The 26,974-nt window shown below is 41.6% G+C and overlaps 1 protein-coding gene across 1 annotated transcript in view; it reads left to right on the top strand.

Moving 5' to 3' along the window:
• Positions 1–26,974, top strand: part of INTS9 (integrator complex subunit 9) — a 271,893-nt gene that overhangs the window by 172,689 nt on the left and 72,230 nt on the right. Inside the window, exon 8 of the mRNA XM_053711080.1 lies at positions 26,560–26,740. Coding sequence (XP_053567055.1) covers positions 26,560–26,740 — 181 coding nt within the window. The remainder of the gene's footprint in view (positions 1–26,559; positions 26,741–26,974) is intronic.

The raw sequence follows: 26,974 nt of genomic DNA, 5'->3' as shown, positions 1-26,974 counted from the left end.
TACACTTAACAAGAGAAAACATAATTTATGCTTACCTGATAAATTTATTTCTCTTGTAGTGTATCCAGTCCACGGCCCGCCCTGTCGTTTTAAGGCAGGTCTAAATTTTAATTAAACTACAGTCACCACTGCACCCTATGGTTTCTCCTTTCTCTGTTTGTTTTCGGTCGAATGACTGGATATGACAGTTAGGAGAGGAGCTATATAGCAGCTCTGCTGTGGGTGATCCTCTTGCAACTTCCTGGATGGATGATCCGTGGACTGGATACACTACAAGAGAAATAAATTTATCAGGTAAGCATAAATTATGTTTTTGGGCTAAAAAGTTTATTTTTTATTTATTAATTGGGCCAATACTTCCTTTAGAAATGCACTTTGATCCAAACCTTTCTATTCCTTTTGACAAATGTTTATACGGTTTAGGAGAACAGGTTATTCATCCTGTGCAGTTTTGCTCCACATGTGTATCAAAGATGTTGCTTTCAAAAAATAGAGAAACTTCTTTTTAAAGATCTTTACCCCCTCATGCCTGACATTCCTCATCTTTCTCCTCAGATGTCCCCATCCCTAGCAGTTACACAAGCAGTGTCCTGCGGGTTCTTTCATTCAGTTTGTGGAGGAGTATTTTTGCCAGGTGATTTTGCAGCGCAGCTTACTTTGGCGGTGTCTGCAGCCCTGAGTGCTTTACCTATCTCTGGTAAAAGGAAGAGAAAATCTAAGAATATTTCCTTTACATCAGGAACTTATGATAACGCCAAAGCTGCCATGGTCAGTTTGTCTCAATTATCTGAGGATCACCATTCTCATTAGCTTCTGAGGGCGAAATCTCTGATTCTGAGTCCGCTGTAGTAAGTACAGCGGATCCAGAGAAGGTTAGTTTCAGATTTAAGCTTGAACACCTCCGTTTGCTACTTAAGGAGGTTCTAGCTACTCTGGAGGATTCTGAACCTACAGTCGCAGAGACTCCTAAAGTTAATAAACTAAATAGAGTTTTTGATGTCAAACCTAGATCAGTGGAAGTATTTTCTGTTCCAGATCGTATGTCAGAGATTATTTCTCAGGAATGGGAGAAGCCGGGTGTACCTTTTTCCCCTTCTCCTGTCTTTAAGAAGAGGTTTCCTGTTGCTGAATCTGTGCGGGATCTTTGGTGCACTGTTCCTAAGGTGGATTGAGCTATATCCACACTAGCCAAGAGAACCACTATTCCTCTAGAGGATAGTACCTCCTTTAAGGACCCTATGGACAGGAAGTTGGAAGGGTAACGAGTTGGCTAATACCTTCATTTGCAACGCCAGTATGCAAGTAGTTTGTCTCAGTGCAAACACTTCTAGTTTTGCCGTTCTATCTTGCAGAGCCCTATGGCTAAAGTCTTGGTCAGCTGACATGGTGTCCAAGTCTACTGTCTCTTCCTTTTAAGGGTAAGACCTTGTTTGGTCCTGGTCTGGTTGAAATCATTTCCACGGTCACGGGCGGAAAGGGAATTTTTCTGCCTAAGGATAAAGAGGTTAGACCTTAGGGTCGCTAGACTTCTTATTTTCGTTCCTTTCGCAACATCAAGGGACAAAAAATCCTCTTCTTCCAAACCGAACAGACCAAGCCCTCATGGAGATCTAAGCAACCTTGAAATAAGGGCAAGCAATCCAAGAAGCCTCCCTCTGAGAACAAATCAGCATGATCAGACTTTCCTTCTTTCAAGAGGCTTGGATTTGCGATGACTCCGATCCTTGGGCGGTGGAGGTAGTCTCTCAGGGATACAAGATAGGGTTCAAATCTCGTCTTTCCAGAGGCAGATTACTCCTGTCAAGATTATCTGCAAACCAGGAAAAAAGAGAGGCATTCTTAAACTGAGTCAGGGATCTCACTTCTCTTGGACCTATTCATTGTTCCCAAGAAGTAGGGAACTTTTCAATCCGTTCTAGACCTCAAGTGTCTCAACAAATTTCTCTGGGTTCCGTCCTTCAAAATGGAGACTATTCGTTCTATTCTCGCTTTAGTTCAGGAGGGTCAGTACATGACTACCATCAACCTGAAGGACGCATATCTTCATGTTCCTATCCACAAGGATAATTTCCAATTCATTCGGTTTGCCTTCCTGGACAAACACTTCCAATTTGTAGCCCTGCCTTTCGGCCTAGCTACTGCCACACAAATCTTTTTCGAAGGTTCTAGGGGCTCTTCTGGCAGTAGCCAGATCTCAAGAAATTGCGGTGGCGCCATACTTGGACGATATCTTGGTTCAGGTGTCATCTTTTCTTTTAACAGAATCCCATATGGATTCTCTGTTGTTGATTATCCGCTCTCACGGATGGAAGGTGAATCTGGACAAGAGTTCCTTGGTACCAAGTACCAAGGTATGTTTTTGGGGGACGATCATAGACTCAATCTCCATGAAGATTTTCTTAACGGAAGACAGAAATCCAAACTTCTTTTTGCCTGTCTTTATCTTCAGACATCTGCCCGTCCCTCGGCGGCACAGTGTATGGAAGCAATTGGTCTAATGGTGGCTTTCATGGACATTATCTTTGCTCGATTTCATCTGAGACCTCTACAGTTATGCATGCTCAGACAATGGAACAGAGATTGCTCGGACCTCTCTCAGAGGATAGTCCTAGACAACACGACAAGAGACTCTCTGTCCTGGTGGCTCTCTCAGGACCATCTGTCCCAAGGCACATGCTTCTTGAGACCATCCTGGGAGACTTTGACTACAGATGCCAGTCTTTCAGGCTGGGGAGCAGTTTGGGGTTCCTTAAGAGTTTGGACTCAGTCTGCCCTTCCAATAAATATCCTAGTGTTGAGAGCAATCTTCAATGCTCTGATAGCTTGGCCTCAATTGAGTTTGGTTCGATTTATCAGATTTCAATCGGGCAACATCGATTCGGTGGCTTATATCAACCATCAGGGAGGAACAAGGAGTTCCTTAGTTATGAAGGAGGTGTCTTGCATCCTTCGATGGTCAGACTCACAACTGTCTCATTTCTGCCATTCACATCCCAGGTGTGGACAACTGCAAGGCGGATTATCTTAGCTGACAGTCTTTTAACCCAGGGGAGTGGGCTCTTCATCCGGAGGTATTCTCAATGATAACTCTCAGGTGGGGAGTGCCGGAGTTGGACCTGATGGCATGTCGTCTCAACACCAAGCTTCCAAGATACAGATCCAGATCAAGGGATCCCCAAGCATCTCTGGTGGACACTCTAGCGCTTCCATGGAATTTCGGTCTCATTTACCTGTTTTCTCCATTTGCCCTCCTTCCTTGGGGGATAGCCTATATCAAACAGGAACAGGCTTTGGTGATTCTAATTGCTCGAGCTTGGCCTTGCAGAATTTGGTTTGCGGACCTAGTGAAGATGTCGTCCTTCACTCCGTGGAAATTACCTCTGAGGAAGAACCTTCTTCTTCAGGGTCGTATTCTTCATCCAAATCTAGATTCTCTGAAGCTGACTGCATGGAGATCCAGGCTCACCTTGATCCAGGCTCGTAAGCCGCTAACTCACAAGATATATCATAAGGTTTGGTGCACTTACCTTTACTGGTGCGAATCTCGGAGTTTCCCTTGGCGTAAAGTGAGGGTTCCCCGCATTCTGTCTTTTCTCCAGGAGGGGCTGGAGAAGGGTTTATCAGTCAGTTCCCCGAAGGGTCAGATTTCTGCCCTTTCCGTTCTGTTACACAAACATTTGGCTGCCTTACCAGATGTTCAATCTTTTGTTCAGGCCCTGGCCAGAATCCGGCCCGTGTTTAAATCTGTTGCTCCTCTGTGGAGTCTTAATCTTGTTCTTCAGGTTCTGCAACAGGTTCTATTTGAGCCTATGCACTCTGTTGATATTAAATTGTTATCCTGGAAAGTTTTTTGTTTTTACTAGCTATTTCTTCTGCTCGTAGTCTCAGAACTTTCGGCTCTACAGCGTGATCCCCCTTATCTTCTTTTTCATGCGGATAAGGTGGTCCTTCCTACTAAATTGGGATTTTTTCCTAAGGTGGTGTCGGACCGCAATATTAATCAGGAAATTGTCGTTCCTTCATTTTGTCCTAATCCTTCTTGTCAAAAAGAACGTCTGTTACACATCCTGAATGTAGTGCATGCTCAAATTCTATTTCCAGGCTACAAAGGATTTTCATCAATCTTCTGCTCTTTTTGTGGTATTTTCTGGCAAACTTAAGGGCCAGAAGTCCATGTCTTCTACTCTTTCTTTTTGGTTGAGGAGTGTCTTTAGGTTGGCCTTTGAGACAGCTGGACAACAACCTCCTGGAAGGATTACGGCTCATTTCACAAGGGCTGTTTCTTCTTTCTGGGCTTTTAAAAACAAAGCTTCTGTGGAGTAAATTTGCAAGGCAGCCACTTGGTCCTCGTTGCATACTTTTCCAAATATTCCAAATTCAATGTTTTTGCATCTGCTGAGGCTTCTTTTGGGAGGAAAGTTCTTCAAGCGGTGGTGCCTGCAGTTTAGGTCCGCCAGTCTTGTTTCTCCCTCCCTTCCATTCTGTGTCCTCTAGCTTAGGTATTGGTTCCCACTAGTAATTAGAATGGATTTGTGGACTCTCCATGCCATTGGAAAGAAAGCAAAATGTATGCTTACCGGATAATTTTTTTCTTTTCTGGCATGAAGAGTCCACAACCGACTCTTTTCTAAATTTTAGATGGCTTTTTATTTAGTTTTTGTCATTTTTATCAACTTCAGGCAACTCTATACACTTTGTGTCCTCTTCTATTTCCATATTCCTTCTGCTGAATGGCTGGGGGATTGTGGGAAGTAGGAGGAGTTGAATTCCCACCAGTAATTAGAATGAATTTGTGGACTCTCCATGCCAGGAAAGAAAATAATTTCAGGTAAGCATACATTTTGTTTTTCTATCCCTGTCAGCACATATGTCCATCACATTGGGAAATTGTATTTTATTAGTGTACATTTTTTTTTAAAATGTATTTTCTTTCATACAGGTAGTGAGAGCCCACAATCCATTACTCCTGGGAATTACTCTTCTCTACCACTAGGAGGATGCAAGGATTACAAACCCCAAGAGCCCTATAAAACCCCTCACACATACGTCTGTCTTTACTTTGCCTCCACTGGAGGTGGTTGAAGAATGAAGATGTGAATTTGATTGTTCAGTCTATATTGAGGCCCGGTTTCCCCTCAGAGTACAGTGCATATCAGAAGGATGTATATGTGGCATGGATTCTGATTCTTTTTTCACCTCATGGGAAATTTTTCATAAAACTTTTATAATTGGTTGCAGCCTTTTTCTATGGATCTACAATACACTCCTATTCCGTAACCTCTGCTTATATGTTTCAGTACTGGTTAGGCTGCCTGCTGCTTATTTGCTAGTGGACAAGTGTCTATTGGTATGTATAATTTATTAACATTTAGACCCTCTATAGCTGTGTTTATGGGCACTTTTTAGTGTGTGTGTGTGTGTGTGTATATATATATATATATATATATATATATATATATATATATATATATATATATATATATAATGTATGTGTTTTTATATATACGGTTGTGCTCATAAGTTTACATACCCTGGCAGAATTTATGATTTCTTGGCCATTTTTTAGAGAATATGAATGATAATAATAATATTGCATGTGTTTTATGCCTGCCCAAAAATGATTAAATTGAGGAAACAAGTGGAGTATTGGCTGAATAGATTTCTGCCTGATAGGATAGTATTAAAGCCCACAGCAATTTTCTTCTTGGTCTCGGATAAAACTCATAATAAGCCTTTGATTAATACGTTAATCCTTCTGGTTAGACAGATGATATTAAAAGCATGGAAGGAGAAAAATCCCCCCCACTATAGCATCAGTGATAAATAATGTACAATATCAAATGTTGTTAGAACAATATGATCCGTTAATATCTGAGGAAAACAAATTAAGAAAATATTTAGCTAAATGGGATAAGGTAATTATGAGCAGACCTAGAGAGGTCCAGTTACAGATATTAAAAAATTTCCGCAATTCACCGGTATTTCTACAACCAATTCTATCAGATAGCTACCCCGATTTTTGGAGACAGTGTTTTTTCTGAGGCGGGGGGATAGGGGGCCTGGGCGGAGGGGAGAGAGCTTGCACAGATTTTTACTTTTTTCTTTAGTTTAGTTTTTTTTTTTTCTCTCTTTTCTTCTTTTTTCTATGATAGTATGCGTGTAGGAACTTCTAGTAAACAGAGGTGCAGATTTCGTCCGAGAAGTTAAGATTTTTTCTAATGTAATTTGGTTATGCCCATTGTTTCTTCAGAACTTAAGAATATGAGCTATGTAATGACATCATACATATGTGGATTTATGTAACGACTTTATACTTTTTTCTTTCGAAATTTACTGTATAACCTTGTATGATTTTGAACACCTCAATAAAGGAAAAATAATGTTTTAAAAAAAAATAAAAAATAATAACTAGTATTTATATAGCGCCTTTCTCCCAGTGGGACTCAAAGCACTTTTTCAGCGCTCGCTCTCGGAATTCACCAAATCGGCAGCTGAATAGTAATAGTTGTGATAAGACAAAAACTTTTCTCCAACATTGGTGTGTCCGGTCCACGGCGTCATCCTTACTTGTGGGATATCTCTTCCCCAACAGGAAATGGCAAAGAGTCCCAGCAAAGCTGGCCATATAGTCCCTCCTAGGCTCCGCCCACCCCAGTAATTCTCTTTGCCGTTGCACAGGCAACATCTCCACGGAGATGGTTAAGAGTTTTTTGGTGTTTAAATGTAGTTTTTATTCTTCTATCAAGTGTTTGTTATTTTAAAATAGTGCTGGTATGTACTATTTACTCTGAAACAGAAAAGGATGAAGATTTCTGTTTGTGAGAGGAAGATGATTTTAGCAGACAGTAACTAAAATCGATTGCTGTTTCCACATAGGACTGTTGAGATGAAGTAACTTCAGTTGGGGGAAACAGTTAGCAGACTTTTCTGCTTAAGGTATGACTAGCCATATTTCTAACAAGACCATGTAATGCTGGAAGGCTGTCATTTCCCCTCATGGGGACCGGTAAGCCATTTTCTTAGTCAAACAAACAGAATAAAGGGCTTAATATGGGCTAAAAAACTGGTAGACATTTTTATGGGCTAAATCGATTGCTTTATTTGGGCATTTTATTCATATTTATGCTGACAATTCGCATTTATAAACTTGGGGAACGTTTATTAAACGTCAGGCACTATGTTAGACACCTTTTCCAGTCAGGGGGCCTTCCTAGTTGTAGACTGAGCCTCATTTTCGCGCCATTACTGCGCAGTTGTTTTTTGAGAGCAGGGCATGCAGATGCATGTGTGAGAATCTGAAATTTGCTGGAAAAGCTTCTAGAAGGCGTCAATTGGTATCGTATTCCCCTCTGGGCTTGGTTGGGTCTCAGCAAAGGCTATAGCTGGGACTGTATAGGGGTTAAATTTGTAAACGGCTCCGGTTCCGTTATTTTAAGGGTTAAAGCTCTGAAATTTGGTGTGCAATACTCTTAATGCTTTAAGACACTGTGGTGAAATTTTGGTAATTTTTAAACAATTCCTTCATACTTTTTCACATATTCAGTAATAAAGTGTTTTCTGTTTAAAATTTAAAGAGACAGTAACGGTTTTGTTTTAAAACGTTTTTTGTGCTTTGTTGACAAGTTTAAGCCTGTTTAACATGTCTGTGCCTTCGGATAAGCTATGTTCTATATGTATGAAAGCCAATGTGTCTCCCCATTTAAATTTATGTGATAATTGGGCCATAGCGTCCAAACAAAGTAAGGACAGTACTGCCACAGATAATGAAATTGCCCAAGATGATTCCTCAGATGAGGGGAGTAAACATGATACTACATCATCTCCTACTGTGTCTACACCAGTTTTGCCCACACAGGAGGCCCCTAGTACATCTAGTGCGCCAATGCTTATTACCATGCAACAATTAACGGCTGTAATGGATAACTCCATAGCAAATATTTTATCCAAAATGCCTACTTATCAGAGAAAGCGCGATTGCTCTGTTTTAAACACTGAAGAGCAGGAGGGCGCTGATGATAATTGTTCTGTCATACCCTCACACCAATCTGAAGGGGCCATGAGGGAGGTTTTGTCAGATGGGGAAATTTCAGATTCAGGAAAAATTTCTCAACAAGCTGAACCTGATGTTGTGACATTTAAATTTAAATTAGAACATCTCCGCGCACTGCTTAAGGAGGTGTTATCTACTCTGGATGATTTTGACAACTTGGTCATTCCAGAGAAATTATGCAAGATGGACAAGTTCCTAGAGGTTCCGGTGCACCCCGACGCTTTTCCTATACCCAAGCGGGTGGCGGACATAGTCAATAAGGAGTGGGAAAAACCCGGCATACCTTTTGTTCCCCCCCCCTATATTTAAGAAATTATTTCCTATGGTCGACCCCAGAAAGGACTTATGGCAGACAGTCCCTAAGGTCGAGGGGGCAGTTTCTACTCTAAACAAACGCACTACTATTCCTATCGAAGATAGTTGTGCTTTCAAAGATCCTATGGATAAAAAATTGGAGGGTTTGCTTAAAAAGATTTTTGTACAGCAAAGTTATCTTCTACAACCCATTTCGTGCATTGTTCCTGTCACTACAGCAGCGTGGTTCTGGTTCAAGGAACTAGAAAACTCGCTTAGTAGAGAGACTCCATATGAGGAGGTTATGGACAGAGTTCACGCACTTAAGTTGGCTAACTCTTTTATTTTAGATGCCGCTTTGCAATTAGCTAGATTAGCGGCGAAAAATTCAGGGTTTGCTATCGTGGCGCGCAGAGCGCTTTGGCTAAAGTCTTGGTCAGCGGATGTGTCATCCAAGACAAAATTGCTTAACATCCCTTTCAAAGGTAAAACTCTATTTGGACCAGAATTGAAAGAGATTATTTCAGACATCACTGGGGGAAAGGGCCACGCCCTTCCACAAGATAGGCCTTTCAAGGCCAAAAATAAGTCTAATTTTCGTTCCTTTCGCAATTTTAGGAACGGACCGGCCTCTAATTCTGCATCCTCTAAGCAAGAGGGTAATGCCTCACAACCCAAACCAGCCTGGAAACCGATGCAAGGCTGGAACAAGGGTAAGCAGGCCAAGAAGCCTGCCGCTACTAACAAAACAGCATGAAGGAGTAGCCCCCGATCCGGGACCGGATCTAGTGGGGGGCAGACTCTCTCTCTTTGCTCAGGCTTGGGCAAGAGATGTTCAGGATCCCTGGGCGCTAGAAATAGTTTCTCAGGGTTATCTCCTGGAATTCAGGGAACTACCCCCAAGGGGAAGGTTCCACATGTCTCACTTATCCTCAAACCAAATAAAGAGACAGGCGTTCTTACATTGTGTAGAAGACCTGTTAAAGATGGGAGTGATACACCCAGTTCCAATAAAGGAACAAGGAATGGGATTTTATTCCAATCTGTTCATAGTTCCCAAAAAAGAGGGAACTTTCAGACCAATTTTGGATTTGAAGATCCTAAACAAATTTCTCAGGGTACCATCGTTCAAGATGGAAACCATTGAACGATTCTACCCACTATCCAGGAAAGTAAATTTATGACTACCGTGGATCTAAAGGATGCGTACCTACATATTCCTATCCACAAAAAACATCATCAGTTCTTAAGGTTCGCTTTTCTGGACAAGCATTACCAGTTTGTGGCCCTCCCATTCAGGGTTAGCCACTGCTCCAAGGATTTTCACAAAGGTACTAGGGTCCCTTCTAGCGGTTCTAAGACCGAGGGGCATTGCAGTAGTACCTTACTTGGACGACATTCTAATACAAGCGTCGTCCCTGTCAAAAGCAAAGGCTCATACAAACATCGTTCTGGCCTTTCTCAGATCACACGGATGGAAGGTGAACATAGAAAAAAGTTCTCTGTCTCCGTCGACAAGAGTTCCCTTCTTGGGAACAATAATAGATTCCTTAGACATGAGGATTTTTCTGACAGAGGTCAGAAAGTCAAAACTTCTAAGCTCTTGTCAAGTTCTTCATTCTGTTCCTCGTCCTTCCATAGCGCAGTGCATGGAAGTAGTAGGGTTGATGGTTGCAGCAATGGACATAGTTCCTTTTGCACGAATTCATCTAAGACCATTACAACTGTGCATGCTCAAACAGTGGAATGGGGACTATACAGACTTGTCTCCAATGATTCAAGTAGATCAGAAGACCAGAGATTCACTCCGTTGGTGGCTGACCCTGGACCATCTGTCCCAGGGAATGAGCTTCCGCAGACCAGAGTGGGTCATTGTCACGACCGATGCCAGTCTAGTGGGCTGGGGCGCGGTCTGGGAATCCCTGAAAGCTCAGGGTCTATGGTCTCGGGAAGAGTCTCTTCTCCCGATAAACATTCTGGAACTGAGAGCGATATTCAATGCTCTCAGGGCTTGGCCTCAACTAGCAAAGGCCAGATTCATAAGGTTCCAATCAGACAACATGACGACCGTTGCGTATATCAATCATCAGGGGGGAACAAGGAGTTCCCTGGCGATGAAAGAAGTGACCAAAATAATTCAATGGGCGGAGGATCACTCCTGCCACCTGTCTGCAATCCACATCCCAGGTGTGGAAAACTGGGAGGCGGATTTTCTGAGTCGTCAGACATTCCATCCGGGGGAGTGGGAACTCCATCCGGAGATCTTTGCCCAAATAACTCAATTATGGGGCATTCCAGACATGGATCTGATGGCGTCTCGTCAGAACTTCAAGGTTCCTTGCTACGGGTCCAGATCCAGGGATCCCAAGGCGACTCTAGTAGATGCACTAGTAGCACCTTGGACCTTCAACCTAGCTTATGTATTTCCACCGTTTCCTCTCATTCCCAGGCTGGTAGCCAGGATCAATCAGGAGAGGGCCTCGTGATCTTGATAGCTCCTGCGTGGCCACACAGGACTTGGTATGCAGACCGGGTGAATATGTCATCGGTTCCACCATGGAAGCTACCTTTGAGACAGGACCTTCTTGTTCAGGGTCCATTCAAACATCCAAATCTGGTCTCCCTCCAGCTGACGGCTTGGAGATTGAACGCTTGATTCTATCGAAGCGTGGGTTTTCAGATTCTGTGATAGATACTCTGGTTCAGGCCAGAAAACCGGTAACTAGAAAGATTTACCATAAAATATGGAAAAGATATATCTGTTGGTGTGAATCCAAAGGATTCCCATGGAATAAGATAAAAATTCCTAAGATTCTCTCCTTTCTACAAGAAGGTTTGGAGAAAGGATTATCTGCAAGTTCTCTAAAGGGACAGATCTCTGCTTTATCTGTCTTACTACACAAAAGACTGGCAGCTGTGCCAGATGTTCAAGCATTTGTTCAGGCTCTGGTTAGGATCAAGCCTGTTTACAGACCTTTGACTCCTCCCTGGAGTCTAAATCTAGTTCTTTCAGTTCTTCAAGGGGTTCCGTTTGAACCTTTACATTCCATAGATATTAAGTTACTATCTTGGAAAGTTTTGTTTTTGGTTGCAATTTCTTCTGCTAGAAGAGTTTCAGAGTTATCTGCTCTGCAGTGTTCTCCGCCCTATCTGGTGTTCCATGCAGATAAGGTGGTTTTGCGTACTAAGCCTGGTTTTCTTCCTAAGGTTGTTTCTAACAAAAATATTAACCAGGAGATAGTTGTACCTTCTTTATGTCCGAATCCAGTTTCAAAGAAGGAACGTTTGTTACACAATTTGGACGTAGTCCGTGCTCTAAAATTCTATTTAGAGGCTACAAAAGATTTCAGACAAACATCTTCCTTGTTTGTTGTTTATTCTGGTAAAAGGAGAGGTCAAAAAGCGACTTCTACCTCTCTTTCCTTTTGGCTTAAAAGCATCATCCGATTGGCTTATGAGACTGCCGGACGGCAGCCTCCTGAAAGAATCACAGCTCACTCCACTAGGGCTGTGGCTTCCACATGGGCCTTCAAGAACGAGGCTTCTGTTGACCAGATATGTAAGGCAGCGACTTGGTCTTCACTGCACACTTTTGCCAAATTTTACAAATTTGATACTTTTGCTTCTTCGGAGGCTATTTTTGGGAGAAAGGTTTTGCAAGCTGTGGTGCCTTCCGTTTAGGTAACCTGATTTGCTCCCTCCCTTCATCCGTGTCCTAAAGCTTTGGTATTGGTTCCCACAAGTAAGGATGACGCCGTGGACCGGACACACCAATGTTGGAGAAAACAGAATTTATGCTTACCTGATAAATTACTTTCTCCAACGGTGTGTCCAGTCCACGGCCCGCCCTGGTTTTTTAATCAGGTCTGATGAATTATTTTCTCTAACTACAGTCACCACGGTACCATATGGTTTCTCCTATATATATTTCCTCCTGTCCGTCGGTCGAATGACTGGGGTGGGCGGAGCCTAGGAGGGACTATATGGCCAGCTTTGCTGGGACTCTTTGCCATTTCCTGTTGGGGAAGAGATATCCCACAAGTAAGGATGACGCCGTGGACCGGACACACCGTTGGAGAAAGTAATTTATCAGGTAAGCATAAATTCTGTTTTCTTTCACTCATGGTTAGTGTTTGGCTAAAGCCATTTATTATCAATCAACCTTGTTTACTCTTTTTAAATCATAATGACAACAGAAACTACCCAAATAACCCTGATCAAAAGTTTACATACCCTGGTGATTTTGGCCTGATAACATGCACACAAGTTGACACTAAAGGGGTTTGAATGGCTATTAGAGGTAACCATCCTCACCTGTGATCTGTTTTCTTGTAATTAGTGTGTGTATAAAAGGTCAATGAGATTCTGGACTCCTGACAGATCCTTGCATCTTTCATCCAGTGCTGCACTAACGATTGTGGATTCTGAGTCATGGGGAAAGCAAAAGAATTGTCAAATGATCTGCGGGAAAAGGTAGTTGAACTGTATAAAACAGGAAAGGGATATAAAAATATATCCAAGGAATTGAAAATGCAAATCAGCAGTGTTCAAACTCTAATAAAGAAGTGGAAAATGAGGGGTAAACTTATGAGCACAACTGTGTGTGTGTGTATATATATATATATATATATATATATATATATATATATATATATATATATATATATATATATATAGCCCTGTGACAGAATCCTTTAAATTATTCCCCTTTAACGTTTTGCACTTGTCAACTTTTTTTGCCACGTTTAGTTAAATTTTGCACGTCGGCCTTGGGGACTACACACTTCGGGTTAGCACACGTCCTTCTAGTTTAATATAGTTACTTTCACACTTTGGCAGGTTTACGTACGTCGGGTTAGCGCACGTTCGTCCTCAGCTATGTGCATGTCGGGTTTTGGCACGCTAAATCCCTTATAGCTGTTTTTGCACTCGTTCTCTTTCAAAGGAGGTATTAATTTTGGAGTTAAAGATCCTAAAGTTTCTGATAATACTTGTAATCATCTAAATTCAGTTTTTAAGACTTCTGTTGATCTCCCTGAGGTTTTCCCTATTCCGGATACTGTCTCTGACATATTTTCCAGGTAATGGTTTAAGCTTGGTAATTCATTTAATCCTTCTGCAAGGTTCAAAAAGTTATTTTCTTCCTAATGGAAAAGAGTCCACAGCTGCATTCATTACTTGTAAGAACCTGGCCACCAGGAGGAGGCAAAGACACCCCAGCCAAAGGCTTAAATACTCCTCCCACTTCCCTTATTCCCCAGTCATTCTTTGCCTTTCGTCCCAGTAGGTTGGCAGAGAAGTGTCAGAATTTGTTTTGTCTCTTATGGAGGGTAGTAATCTTCAAAATGGGACAGGAGTTTTAAGTAGCCCTATGTGATTATTGATTTTATGCTGCTTTATGTTTGAGATGTTATGGGCTCTTAGGCTGTTATGGAATATACAGGATTCACTTTCACTTTGAGAGCCATGCAGCATACAAGCTTGGCGCACTTTCTCTCATAGCAGGGACGGTCCTGCATTGTGCACTATGTGATTCATTCCCTCCTTCGTGACTATCAGAGAGGAGTCCTACATCTCTGTACTGTCTGGGTCATAGGAAGTGGTAAGTGTCCCAGCCATTGGGGTATAGAGGTGCAGTTATTTTATTAAAAAAAAAAAAAGAGGATGTTTTATCTCTCTAGTTCTCCGTTTATTGCACTAGTGATGGAGGATTTGGTTTCTTTAGAGGGCACTCCCTCTATTCCTAAAGAGCAATTCCTGTTTATATGTTGAGGAGGCCCTAGTTCCTCCTCTCAATTATGTTCCATATGCCTTGATAAAGTAATTATATGAAACATGTTTGATATCACGGAGCCGTTCAGTGAGGTGTGTACCCTACATTGTTATCTCTATACACATGCAGTTTTCCCGTAGCATTGCTGATCCGGGGCCTTTTTTCTCCAGAATTTACTGCGCAGTTCAGACTTTACCTCGCCCTGTTAAGCGCAAGCGAAAGGTTACATATTGCACTACTTCCCAGAGTACATCAAATAATTTTTGGATTTTACTGATAGGGTTATCCGAGGATGAAGTTCTTTCTGAGACTATGAACGTTCTGGGTCAGAGTCTGCTGCCTCTCAACCTCCAGCTGCAGAGGAGCCAGACTTTAGTTTTAGGAATTTGCGCTTCTTCTAAAGGAAGTTTTTGGGGAGTTCAAGGGTTCCAGAGGTCATATTGCCTGATGAACCTTTATTTCCTAAATTAAATAGAGTTTGAGGACAGGGTGGTGCCTTCCCTTCCCTGCTACTGTTGTCCTGGGTATTTCACCTTGGACTGTACAGTTCTCTGCGGGCACAACTGTCCCTGAGTGTTGTGCCTTTAGTTACAGAATTGCGTGCCTTCACGGTCTGCTCTTTTCCAGTTTTTTTTTGGAAGATCAGGGCTCCTTTTGGCTGGTCCTGCGGTAGGCCTGTTTCTTTTTGGGCGTTAATCTATGGGTTGCCTTATATTTTATTTTCATCCGATAGGATGTCCTGTCTGTTTTCCTTCTTCCCCTTTGAGGGAGGATTTATGCGGCTTGACGGTTAGGACTTGTTCATGTTTGGGTTCAGTTCTGTCTGGTAGCTGTTCGGACACGTGTCGCTGCTCTGCTTGGCTGGTCCGGTAGAGGCGCCGAGTGCTCATGTTATTCTCTGTGTTCAACTAAGCATTCTAGAGGACCGGTGGGTCCGTGAGGCAGGAAGGATTGTCTCGTCCTTATAGCCTTCAATTTGGATGACTGGGTCAGTGGAATTCCGCTGCGTCTCTCTCTTGTGTCTGGGGTTGTCAGACCCTAGAGCTCCTACCCATGTAGTGGAGGATTGGTGGGCTTGCGCCCTCTTGCCGCCAAGTTGGGCGGTTTGGCCTTTTTTTTTTTTTGAGGCCCTGGAAATTGTCCTTCTGGACTTAGTTCTCAGCAGCTAGCAGTTTATTGGGTAGTTCAGCTGCCTTGCAGAGGATGGGTTGCAGAATGTGACCAGCTGCAGCTATTGCATTACATTTTACTGGCTAGCTGTTTTTTTATGAGACCTTTTGGTCTTCCTCTGTTGTCTCCATGTGAGTAAGGTCTCCTTTTAGGGACCTGGGTTCCCCTCCGGGATATGGTCGTTCCCTGTTAGGGGCACTGGGCGTGGTCTCCTTGGGCTCTGCTCTGAGCCGGGGATGCTGTGCATACTTTCTTTCATGTAATTAGCAAGAGTCCATGAGCTAGTGACGTATGGGATATACATTCCTACCAGGAGGGGCAAAGTTTCCCAAACCTTAAAATGCCTATAAATACACCCCTCACCACACCCACAATTCAGTTTTACAAACTTTGCCTCCGATGGAGGTGGTGAAGTAAGTTTGTGCTAGATTCTACGTTGATATGCGCTCCGCAGCAAGTTGGAGCCCGGTTTTCCTCTCAGCGTGCAGTGAATGTCAGAGGGATGTGAGGGGAGTATTGCCTATTTGAATGCAGTGATCTCCTTCTACGGGGTCTATTTCATAGGTTCTCTGTTATCGGTCGTAGAGATTCATCTCTTACCTCCCTTTTCAGATCGACGATATACTCTTATATATACCATTACCTCTGCTGATTCTCGTTTCAGTACTGGTTTGGCTTTCTACAAACATGTAGATGAGTGTCCTGGGGTAAGTAAATCTTATTTTCTGTGACACTCTAAGCTATGGTTGGGCACTTTGTTTATAAAGTTCTAAATATATGTATTCAAACATTTATTTGCCTTGACTCAGAATGTTCAACTTTCCTTATTTTTCAGACAGTCAGTTTCATATTTGGGATAATGCATTTGAATTAATCATTTTTTCTTACCTTCAAAAATTTGACTCTTTTTTTCCTGTGGGCTGTTAGGCTCGCGGGGGCTGAAAATGCTTCATTTTATTGCGTCATTTTTGGCGCAAAAATTCTTTTCCGTTTCCGGCGTCATACGTGTCGCCGGAAGTTGCGTCATTTTTTGACGTTATTTTGCGTCAAAAATGTCGGTGTTCCGGATGTGGCTTCATTTTTGGCGCCAAAAGTATTTAGGCGCCAAATAATGTGGGCGTCTTATTTGGCGCTAAAAAATAAGGGCGTCGATTTTGTCTCCACATTATTTAAGTCTTATTTTTTCATTGCTTCTGGTTGCTAGAAGCTTGTTCTTTGGCATTTTTTTCCCATTCCTGAAACTGTCATTTAAGGAATTTGATCAATTTTGCTTTATATGTTGTTTTTTCTCTTACATATTGCAAGATGTCTCACGTTGCATCTGAGTCAGAAGATACTACAGGAAAATCGCTGTCTAGTGCTGGAGCTACCAAGCTAAGTGTATCTGCTATAATTTTTGGTATCTGTTTCTCCAGCTGTTGTTTGTATTGCATGTCATGACAAACTTATTAATGCAGATAAAATTTCCTTTAGTACTGTTACATTACCTGTTGCTGTTCCGTCAACATCTAATTTTCAGAGTGTTCCTGATAAACATAAGAGATTTTATTTTTTAAATCCATTAAGAAGGCTATGTCTGTTATTTCTCCTTCTAGTTTACATAAGTCTTTTAAAACTTCTCTTTTTTCAGATGAATTTTTAAATGAACATCATCATTCTGATACTGATAATGGTTCTTCTGGTTCAGAGGTTTCTGTCTCAGAGGTTGATGTTGATAAATCTTTGTATTTGTTCAAGATGGAATTTATTCGTTCTTTATTTAAAGAAGTATTAATTGCATTAGAAATAGAGGATTCTGGTCCTCTTGATACTAAATCTAAACGTTTAAATAAGGTTTTTAAATCTCCTGTAGTTATTCCAGAAGTGTTTAATCTCCCTGATGCTATTTCTGAAGTAATTTCCAGGGAATGGAATAATTTGGGTAATTCTTTTACTCCTTCTAAACGTTTAAGCAATTATATCCTGTGCCATCTCACAGATTAGAGTTTTTTGGGACAAAATCCCTAAGGTTATGGGGCTGTCTCTACTCCTGCTAAATGTGCTACTATTCCTACGGCAGATAGTAATTCATTTAAGGATCCTTTAGATAGGAAAATTGAATCCTTTCTAAGAAAAGCTTACTTATGTTCAGGTAATCTTCTTAGACCGGCTATATTTTTAGCGGATGTTGCTGCAGCTTCAACTTTTTGGTTAGAAGCTTTAGCGCAACAAGTAACAGATCATAATTTTATAGCATTATTATTATTCTATAACATGCTAATAATTTTATTGGTGATACCATCTTTTGATATCATTAGAGTTGATGTCAGGTATATGTCTCTAGCTATTTTAGCTAGAAAAGCTTTATGGATTAAACTTGGAATGCTGATATGTCTTCTAAGTCAACTTTGCTTTCCTTTTCTTTCCAGGGTAATAAATTATTATTTCAACTGTTTCTGGAAGGAAGGGAACTTTTTTACCAAAGGATAAAAAATCTAAGGTAAATTTAGGTCTAATAATCATTTTCGTTCCTTTCCTCACAATAAGGAACAAAAGCCTGATCCTTCATCCTCAGGAACGGTATCAGTTTGGAAACTATTTCCAGTTTGGAATATATCCAAGCCTTATAGAAAACCTATAGCTAGCTCCTAAGTACCCATGAAGGTGCGGACCTTATTCCAGCTCAGCTGGTATGGGGCAGATTACGTTTTCTTCAAAGAAATTTTGATCAATTCCGTTCTCAATTTCTGGTTTCAGAACATTGTTTCAGAAAGGTACAGAATTGGCTTCAGTTAAGGCCTCCTGCTAAGAGATTTTTTTCTTTCCCGTGTCCCAGTTAACACAGCAAAGGCTCAGCATTTCTGAAATGTGTTTCAGATCTAGAGTTGGCTGGAGTAATTATGCCAGTTCCAGTTCTGGAACAGGGGCTGGGGTTTTATTTTATCTCTTCATTGTACCAAAGAAGGTCAATTCCTTCAGACCAGTTCCGGATCTATCAATATTGAATCGTTATGCAAGGATACCAACATTCAGTTTCTGTAGGACTGTCCTGCCTTTTGTTTAGCAAGGGCATTATATGTCTACAATAGATTTACAGGATGTGTATCTGCATATTCCGATTCATCCAGATTACTTTTAGTGTCTGAGATTCTCTTTTTAGACAAGCATTACCAGTTTTGTGGCTCTACCGTTTGGCCTAGCCTCAGTTCCAAGAATTTTTTTCAAAGGTTCTCGGTGCCCTTCTTTCTGTAATCAGAGAACAGGGTTTTGGTATTTCCTTATTGGACGATATCTGGGTACTTGCTCAGTCTTCTCATTTTCGAAGAATCTCATACGAATCGACTTGTGTTGTTTCTTCAAGTTCATGGTTGGAGGATCAATTTACCAATCAGTTCATTGATTCCTCAGACAAGGGTAACCTTTTTAGGTTTCTAGAATAGATTCAGTGTCTATGACTCTGTCCTTGTCAGACAAGAGAAGTTTAACATTGATTTCAGCTTGTCAAAATCTTCAGTCACAATCATTCCCTTTGGTAGCCTTATGCATGGAAATTTTAGGTCTTAGGACTGCCGCATCAGATGCGATCTCCTTTGCTCGTTTTCACATGCGACCTCTTCAGCTCTGTATGCTGAACCAATGGTGCAGGGATTACTCAAAGATATCTCAATTAATATCTTTAAACCGATTATACGACACTCTCTGACATGGTGGACAGATCACCATCGTTTAGTTCAGGGGGCTTCTTTGTTCTTCCGACCTGGACTATAATCTCAACAGATGCAAGTCTTACAGGTTGGGGAGCTGTGTGGGGGTATCTGACGGCACAAGGGGTTTGGGAATCTCAGGAGGTGAGATTTCCGATCAATATTTTGGAACTCCGTGCAATTTCAGAGCTCTTCAGTCTTGGCCTCTTCTGAAGAGAGAGTTGTTCATTTGTTTTCAGATAGACAATGTCACAACTGTGGCATACATCAATCATCAAGGAGGGACTCACAGTCCTCTGGCTATGAAAGAAGTATCTCGAATTTTGGTTTGGGCGGAATCCAGCTCCTGTCTAATCTCTGCGGTTCATATCCCAGGTATGGACAATTGGAAAGCGGATTATCTCAGTCGCCAAACGTTGCACCTGGGCGAATGGTCTTCACCCAGAGGTATTTCCTCAGATTGTTCAAATGTGGGAACTCCCAGAAATAGATCTGATGGCTTCTCATCTAAAAAAGAAACTTCCCTGGTATCTGTCCGGATCCAGGGATCCTCGGGCGGAGGCAGTGGATGCATTATCTCTTCCTTACAAGTGTCATCCTGCCTATATCTTTCCGCCTCTAGTTCTTCTTCCAAGGGTATTCTCCAATATTCTAAAGGAATGCTCGTTTGTCCTGCTGGTAGCTCCAGCATGGCCTCACAGGTTTTGGTATGCGGATCTTGTCCGAATGGCCTCTTGCCAGCTGTGGACTCTTCCGTTAAGACCAGTCTTTCTGTCTCAAGGTTCTTTTTTCCATCAGGATCTCAAAACCTTAATTTTAAGGTGTGGAGTTTGAACGCTTGATTCTTGGTCAAAGAGGTTTCTCTGACTCTGTGATTGTTACTATGTGACAGGCTCGTAAATCTGTATCTAGAGAGATATATTATAGAGTCTGGAAGACTTATATTTCTTCAGGATGGTTTAGATAAAGGTTTGTCCGCAAGTTTCTTGAAAGACAAATCTCTGCTCTTTCTGTTCTTTTTCACAGAAGGATTGCTAATCTTCCTGATATTCATTGTTTTGTACAAGCTTTGGTTCGTATAAAACCTGTCATTAAGTCAATTTCTCCTCCTTGGAGTTTGAATTTGGTTCTGGGGGCTCTTCAAGCTCCTCCTTTTGAACCCATGCATTCTTTGGTCATTATATTACTTTTTTGGAAAGTTTTGTTTCTTTTGGCCATCTCTTCTGCCAGAAGAGTCTCTGAATTATCTACTCTTTTTTGTGAGTCTCCTTTTCTGATTTTGCATCAGGATAAGGCGGTGCTGCGAACTTCTTTTGAATTTTTTACCTAAGGTTGTGAATTCTACCAACATTAGTAGAGAAATTGTGGTTCCTTCATTATGTCCTAATCCTATGAATTCTAAGGAGAAATCATTGCATTCTTTGGATGCTGTTAGAGCTTTGTAATATTATGTTGAAGCTATTAAGTCTTTCCGAAAGACTTCTAGTCTATTTGTCATCTTTTCCGGTTCTAGAAAAGACCAGAAAGCTTCTGCCATTTCTTTGGCATCTTGGTTGAAATCTTTATTTCATCATGCCTATGTTGAGTCGGGTAACACTCCGCCTCAAAGGATTACAGCTCATTCTACTAGGTTAGTTTCTACTTCCTGGGCGTTTAAGAATGAAGCTTCGGTTGATCAGATTTGCAAAACAGCAACTTGGTCCTCTTTGCATACTTTTACTAAATTCTACCATTTTGATGTGTTTTCTTCTTCTGAAGCAGTTTTTGGTAGAAACGTACTTCAGGCAGTGGTTTCAGTTTGAATCTTCTGCTTATGTTTTTTCATTAAAAATTTTATTCTGGGTGTGGATTATTTTCAGCAGGAATTGGCTGTCTTTATTTTATCCCTCCCTCTCTAGTGACTCTTGTGTGGAAAGATCCACATCTTGGGTAATCATTATCCCATACGTCACTAGCTCATGGACTCTTGCTAATTACATGAAAGAAAACATAATTTATGTAAGAACTTACCTGATAAATTCATTTCTTTCATATTAGCAAGAGTCCATGAGGCCCGCCCTTTTTTGTGATGGTTTTGATTTTTTTGTATAAAGCACAATTATTCCAATTCCTTATTTTATATGCTTTCGCACTTTTTTCTTATCACCCCACTTCTTGGCTATTCGTTAAACTGAATTGTGGGTGTGGTGAGGGGTGTATTTATAGGCATTTTAAGGTTTGGGAAACTTTGCCCCTCCTGGTAGGAATGTATATCCCATACGTCACTAGCTCATGGACTCTTCCTAATATGAAAGAAATGAATTTATCAGGTAAGTTCTTACATAAATTATGTTTTTCGCTCTATGATCCTCTGATTGTATGGAGGTGATGCGGAGACCGGCCTTTGCTCGAGTGATTTTGGCCTCGGGGTATCCCCTTGCTTGTTGTCCTGCGGCTGTTTGAGAGTCTATGGGCTCTAGTGTCGTTGTATGGCTTTTAACGCCTTAGCTCCTTTGGAGCATTGGACTTTGGCAAGGGGTGGTCTCTTCCTTGTGTCGGGGCTTGCAAATTATCTCGTTATCTTATTGATCTGGATATTGCATTAATATCTCCCTTTTTTTTTTTTCTTTTTTTTTATATCAGACGGGGTGTTAAGTTCTCGGATATTGTTTGTTTAAACAATTGGGGGCTCGGTTCTGGTTTTTCCCTGGTGTTTCCGGTTGCTGAGGCTTCACTCAGTGTTTTCCTTTGTGGAGTTGTTGCTGGTCTTTTTGTTTCTACGGCTGGTTTGGGGTTCCCCTGTTCCTGGGAACTTGGGCTATGTCCTTTTACTTGGACTAATTGACCTGGTCACAGTTGGCCAAGTTGTCTGAATGCTGATGCTCATTGGGCTGGACTTACGCCTTTATGGTCGGTTTCCCTTGGTCAGCTTGCTGTGGTAACCTTATGGATTCACTGCTGTGCAGACAAATGGGTTTGCAGTGTCTCTGCTGCAGCTATTGCACATTGGATGTGTGTTAGCAAGCTAATTCCTTAGGGGGATTCCTTCCAAGTTCATCTGCGTTGGAGATTGATCTCTCCTTTAGCCTGTGGCTTTGTGTCTTGTGGGCAGGTGCTCTGCCTTTTTGGCCCCATCCCTTTTTTTAGGGTGGGGGGCTTATTCTCCTTCTTATGGAGGTGTGGTCCTTTTTCTAGGAATTCTCTTGGATTCAGGATGTTGAAACCGAGAGCTCTGTGTCGAGACTATGGTGGGCCTTTTGTTAGAATCCTTTGGGTCTACGGCCTTGTCGTCTGTTTCTAAGGAGTCGGGTTGGCATCCGTGCTCTGTTGGGATGGCTGTGGCCATTCTTCCACTCTTTTTTGAGCTGGTATTGGGGTTCTTCTGTTCCCCTGTTTCAGACCTGCCAATGCTTGGGCTGTCCCGGCTGGGAGTGGGTTCTGAGATGCGTTGTCATCTTTAAGATCTAGGTTGGCATAGTAGCTAGCTCCCTGGGTTTGCAAGCAGAAGGTCCAGGGTTACACCTTCGGGTTCTGGGTGTAACCTCTCTCTCTTGGGGGTGCAGTGGGCCTCGTTAAGGTTATGTGCTTCCCCTTTTGGAGCCTTGTGTGTAGGTCTGGCGGCTTTGATTGCCTAGAGTGTGCCCTCTGTCTGGGAGTTTTATTTTGCAATCTGTTCTCTTGCTGGCTGCTTTTTACTTCTCAGCAAGTATTCTTCTGTGCCATCCTGATGATGGCTGCGTGTTCTTGACTCAGGGTTTTTCGTCCAGGTCTGTTACACGTTCTTTTTTGTCTGAATACTTTAGTATTCTTAGTTCTGACGATGTGAGGACTCCGTCTTCAGTTGTCTTTCGCTGCTTTGCACGATGTTGAGAGAAGGGTTTCTCTGTCTCCGTTCCTAAACCTCTTGTTTCTGCTTGGTCTGGGCGTAGCCTCCCCTTGTCTGTCAGGATCCATTTGGATCTTTGTAAACTGGGCTCGCTATTGGGGGTTTTCCTTTTATTGATTTTGTGGTGACCTTTCGATTTTCCTTCTGTTCTTCCTTGCCCTATCCCTTGGGGAGTTTAGGCTGGTGTTCCCCTCTTTAGTAAGGGGTGTGCGGTGAGGGACCGACTGTTGGGCGACGGTGTCTCCTGGAGGACTGTTGGCTCAGTTGAGTCTGATTTTGCGGTCTCTAGCTAGGCTTCTGGACTATCTGCTAGTCAGTATCCTTGGGGCCTTTCCTTTTTAAAGTTTTTTTCTGCTTCAGACAAAGCGGGGTTTTTGTTGGGTAGTGGTTTCAGGCTTGGTGCTCTCAGAATGGGCCGCCTAATGTACCCTCCCGTTTTGGCATTCATTGTCCTCTTTAGCTTGGGTATGGTTTTCCCACAAGTAATGAATGCGGCTGTGGACTCTTTCCCATTAGGAAGAAAAACATAAATTATGCTTACCTGATAATTTAATTTTCTTCCGTGGGAAAGAGTCCACAGCCCCCCTCCCGTTTTTTTATGTGGGGCATCTTAGTTGTAATCTTCTGGCAACTTTTCACCCTGATATTTCTTGTACTGTTCCTTGTTCCTCGGCAGAATAACTGGGGGATGAGGGAAGTGGGAGGAGTATTTAAGCCTTTGTCTTTGCCTCCTCCTGGTGGCCAGGTTATTTCCCACAAGTAATGAATGTGGCTGTGGACTCTTTCACACGGAAGAAAATGAAATTATCAGGTAAGCATAATTTATGTTTTCCTTTACTTTCTGCTAATATTGATTTGTGGGAATCAGTTCCCAAGGATGGTGGGCATTAAAACTCTGGCTAAATGTACTACTATTCCTTTGGAAGACATTACTTCTTTTAAAGACACTTTAGATAGAAAATTAGAGTCTTTTCCTAATTAGGATATTTGCTAAGGCCAGTTATTTCTATATCTGATGTGGCTGCTGCTCCTACTTACTTGTGTAGTCTTTCAGAACAGTATTCTGATGACTCTGCTAATGCAAATCTTTTGGATTTACTTGAGTGCCAATTCTTTTATATGTGATGCAATATTTGATATTATGAAGATTAATGTTGAAAGCATGTCTTTGGCAGCCCTTGCCTGGAGAGCCTTATGGATTAAATCCTGGTCTGCTGATATGATGTAAAAATCCAGATTATCTCTTTCCTTTCAGGGAAAGAAGTTGTTTGGTTCTGATTTAGATTCTATAATATCTACTGTTACTAGAGGTGAGTGAAATCTAATGCCTCCTAATCGTTTTTGTTCCTTGCGTCCGAATGAGAAACAAAAGGTTGACTCCACTGCTCAGGAGCAAGGCACCTCTGGCTCAGTCAGGAGACCTAGTGCTAACTGGAACAAGTCAATGCATGGTAAGAAATCTATCCCTACTACCAAAACTGCTTGAGGGTGTGGCCCCCTGATCCAAAAGTTCTGGTAGAGGGTGCAAGTTAAGCCTTTTTCATGAGGTTTGGTTTCAGTCTGTTCCAGATCAATGGGTTCTGAATATAGTTTCTCATGGATATCGAATAGGATTCAGAACAAGGCCTCCCAGAGGAAGGTTTTTTTCTGTCCAATGTTCCATGTAATCCTGTAAAAGCTTTTTTTACTGTCTGTCTCAGATCTGGAAGCTAAGGGAGTTATTGTTCCAGTTCCTTTGCAGGGACAGAGGATGGAATCTTATTCAAATCTCTTCTGGATCTGAAATCTCTTAACAAGTTCGTAAGGATTCCATCTTTCAAAATGGAAACTATTCAGACTATTCTACCTTTTGTTTAGCAAGGTCAGTTTATGTCCACGATAGATTTAAAAGATGCTTGCCTTCATGTTCTAATTTACAGAGAACATTTCCAATTTCTGAGGTTTGCCTTTCTGGACATGCATTTTCAGTTTGTTGCTTTACCATTTGGTCTGGCTACAATTTCAAGAATATTCACAAAGGTTCTGGATGCCCTTTCGTCTGTAATCAGAACTCACGGTATTGCTGTGTTTCCATACCTGGACTACATCTTGGTTTAAGCTCCATCTTTTCCTTTAGCAGAATATCACACCAACTGACTCTTGTTGTTTCTTCAACAATATGGTTGGAGGATCAAATTTCCAAAAAGTTATTTGATTCCTCTAACAAAGGTAACTTTTTTGGGTATTAGAAAAAGACTCATGGAGACTGAATCTATTCGAACAGAGCAGAGAAGGTTAAGATTGGTGTCAGTCTGTCTGAACCTTAAGCCTCTTTTCTTTCCCCTCGGTTGCTCTTTGTATGGAAGTACTAGGTCTGATGACTGAAGCTTCAGATGCAATTCCATTTGCTCGTTTTCACATTAGACCTCTTCAGCTTTGTATGCTTCATCAGTGGTGCACAGACTATACTCAGCTGTCTCAAAAGATATTTTTGGATTTCAATACAAGTCAGTCTCTTACTCAGTGCCTGGATCATCATTTTGATATTCAGTGGGCTTCTTTTGCTTCTCCTACCTGGACTATGGTCACTACAGATGGAAGTCTCTTAGGTTGGGGAGCTGTCTGGGGGTCCTTAAGAGCTAAGTGAGTTTGGGATCCTTGGTAGGCGAGGTTACCTATAAATGTTATAGAACTTCAAGCTTGGCCTCTGTTGAAAAGAAAATCTCATCTCCGTTTTCAGACAGACAGTCACAGCAGTGGCTTATGTCAACCATCGGGGGAACTCACAGTTCCCTTGCCATGAGAGAAAGGTGTCTCGAATTCTCTCATGAGCAGAAATAAATTTTTGTCTAGTTTTTGTGATTCATATTCAAGGGGTGAACAACTGGAAAGCTGATTTTCTCCATCATCAATCTCTACATCCACCGGAGTGGTCTTTTCACCAAGATGTGTTCAATCAGATTGTGGATCTTTAGGGTCTCCCAGAGATAGATCTGATGGCCTCTCATTTGGATAGACTTCCCAGGTTCTTTGCGTGGTCCAGGGATCCTCAAGCAGAGTTAGTGGATGCCCTAATAGATCCTTGGTCATTTCTGCTTGCTTACCTGTTTCCTTCTTAAGGTACTTCTACACAGAGGGATTTCCAAGATAAGTCTAGAGAAGTCTTCAGTAGTCCTGATTGCCTCAGTTCAACTACCATTTTAATGTTTTTGCTTCTTCTGAAGCAGGCTTTGTGAGGCAGTTGTCGCTTTGATTTTTTTGCCTTTTTGATTTATTTTAAGTGCATTAAAAAAAAATTGAGGTTGTGGATTTAATTTCTCAGTGAAAAAGTTTTTTTAAAATCCCTTTAATCCCTGGATTCTCACCACCTGTATGAAAGAAAACATAATTTAAAATAAACTAATAAATTAATTTATTTTATGGAATTATGAATTACCTATTTATTTTAGCACATCTTTTTTTCCCTGCTCCTTTTATGGCTCTTATTCCTTTTTCTTACCTCACTTAATGGATTGTGGACTCTCACCACCATTAAAGAAATTAATTTATCAGGTAATCATAAATTATGTTTTGGTGTTTGTTTGTTTTTCATTTATAAGCATTGAAAGATCTAACAAAGTACAGATGTTTTTGTCTTAGACTTTATACTGGAATCAGTTTAAGTGGATATTTTCCCTTAACCCATCAGATCAGTGTCTAATTTGTGTTTTATCTCCTTTTTTTTTTTTTCTTGTTCTCTCCACAGGGATGACGATACGTAATGGAGGAAATGTACTAGTGCCATGTTATCCATCCGGTGTAATCTACGATCTCTTAGAGTGTTTGTATCAGTATATTGATTCTGCAGGCCTGTCCAACGTGCCCTTCTATTTCATCTCCCCCGTTGCCAATAGCTCACTCGAGTTTTCACAGATCTTTGCAGAGTGGTAGGTCTAATTCTTAGTTTTGAGATACGGACTTAAGCTTGTTGTTGCTGCATAATCTGGAAGCTTTGAAAACCTGTGCAGTTTAATGCTATTGAGAACCGGCACAGTTAAATTTAAACCAAATTATTAATTCTGTTCAAGCCATTTGCCTAGAATAGTGTTATTAACCCCATATGCCCAGAACACACAGGTTAACACCCCTTATGTCAGTAATGCACAGAACCATAACCCTCT

The sequence above is a fragment of the Bombina bombina genome, chromosome 4, assembly GCF_027579735.1.
Source record: "Bombina bombina isolate aBomBom1 chromosome 4, aBomBom1.pri, whole genome shotgun sequence".
Lineage (NCBI taxonomy): Eukaryota > Metazoa > Chordata > Amphibia > Anura > Bombinatoridae > Bombina > Bombina bombina.
The sequence above is the reverse complement of the archived record's forward strand: the minus strand, read 5'-3'. Positions and strand labels throughout refer to the sequence as shown.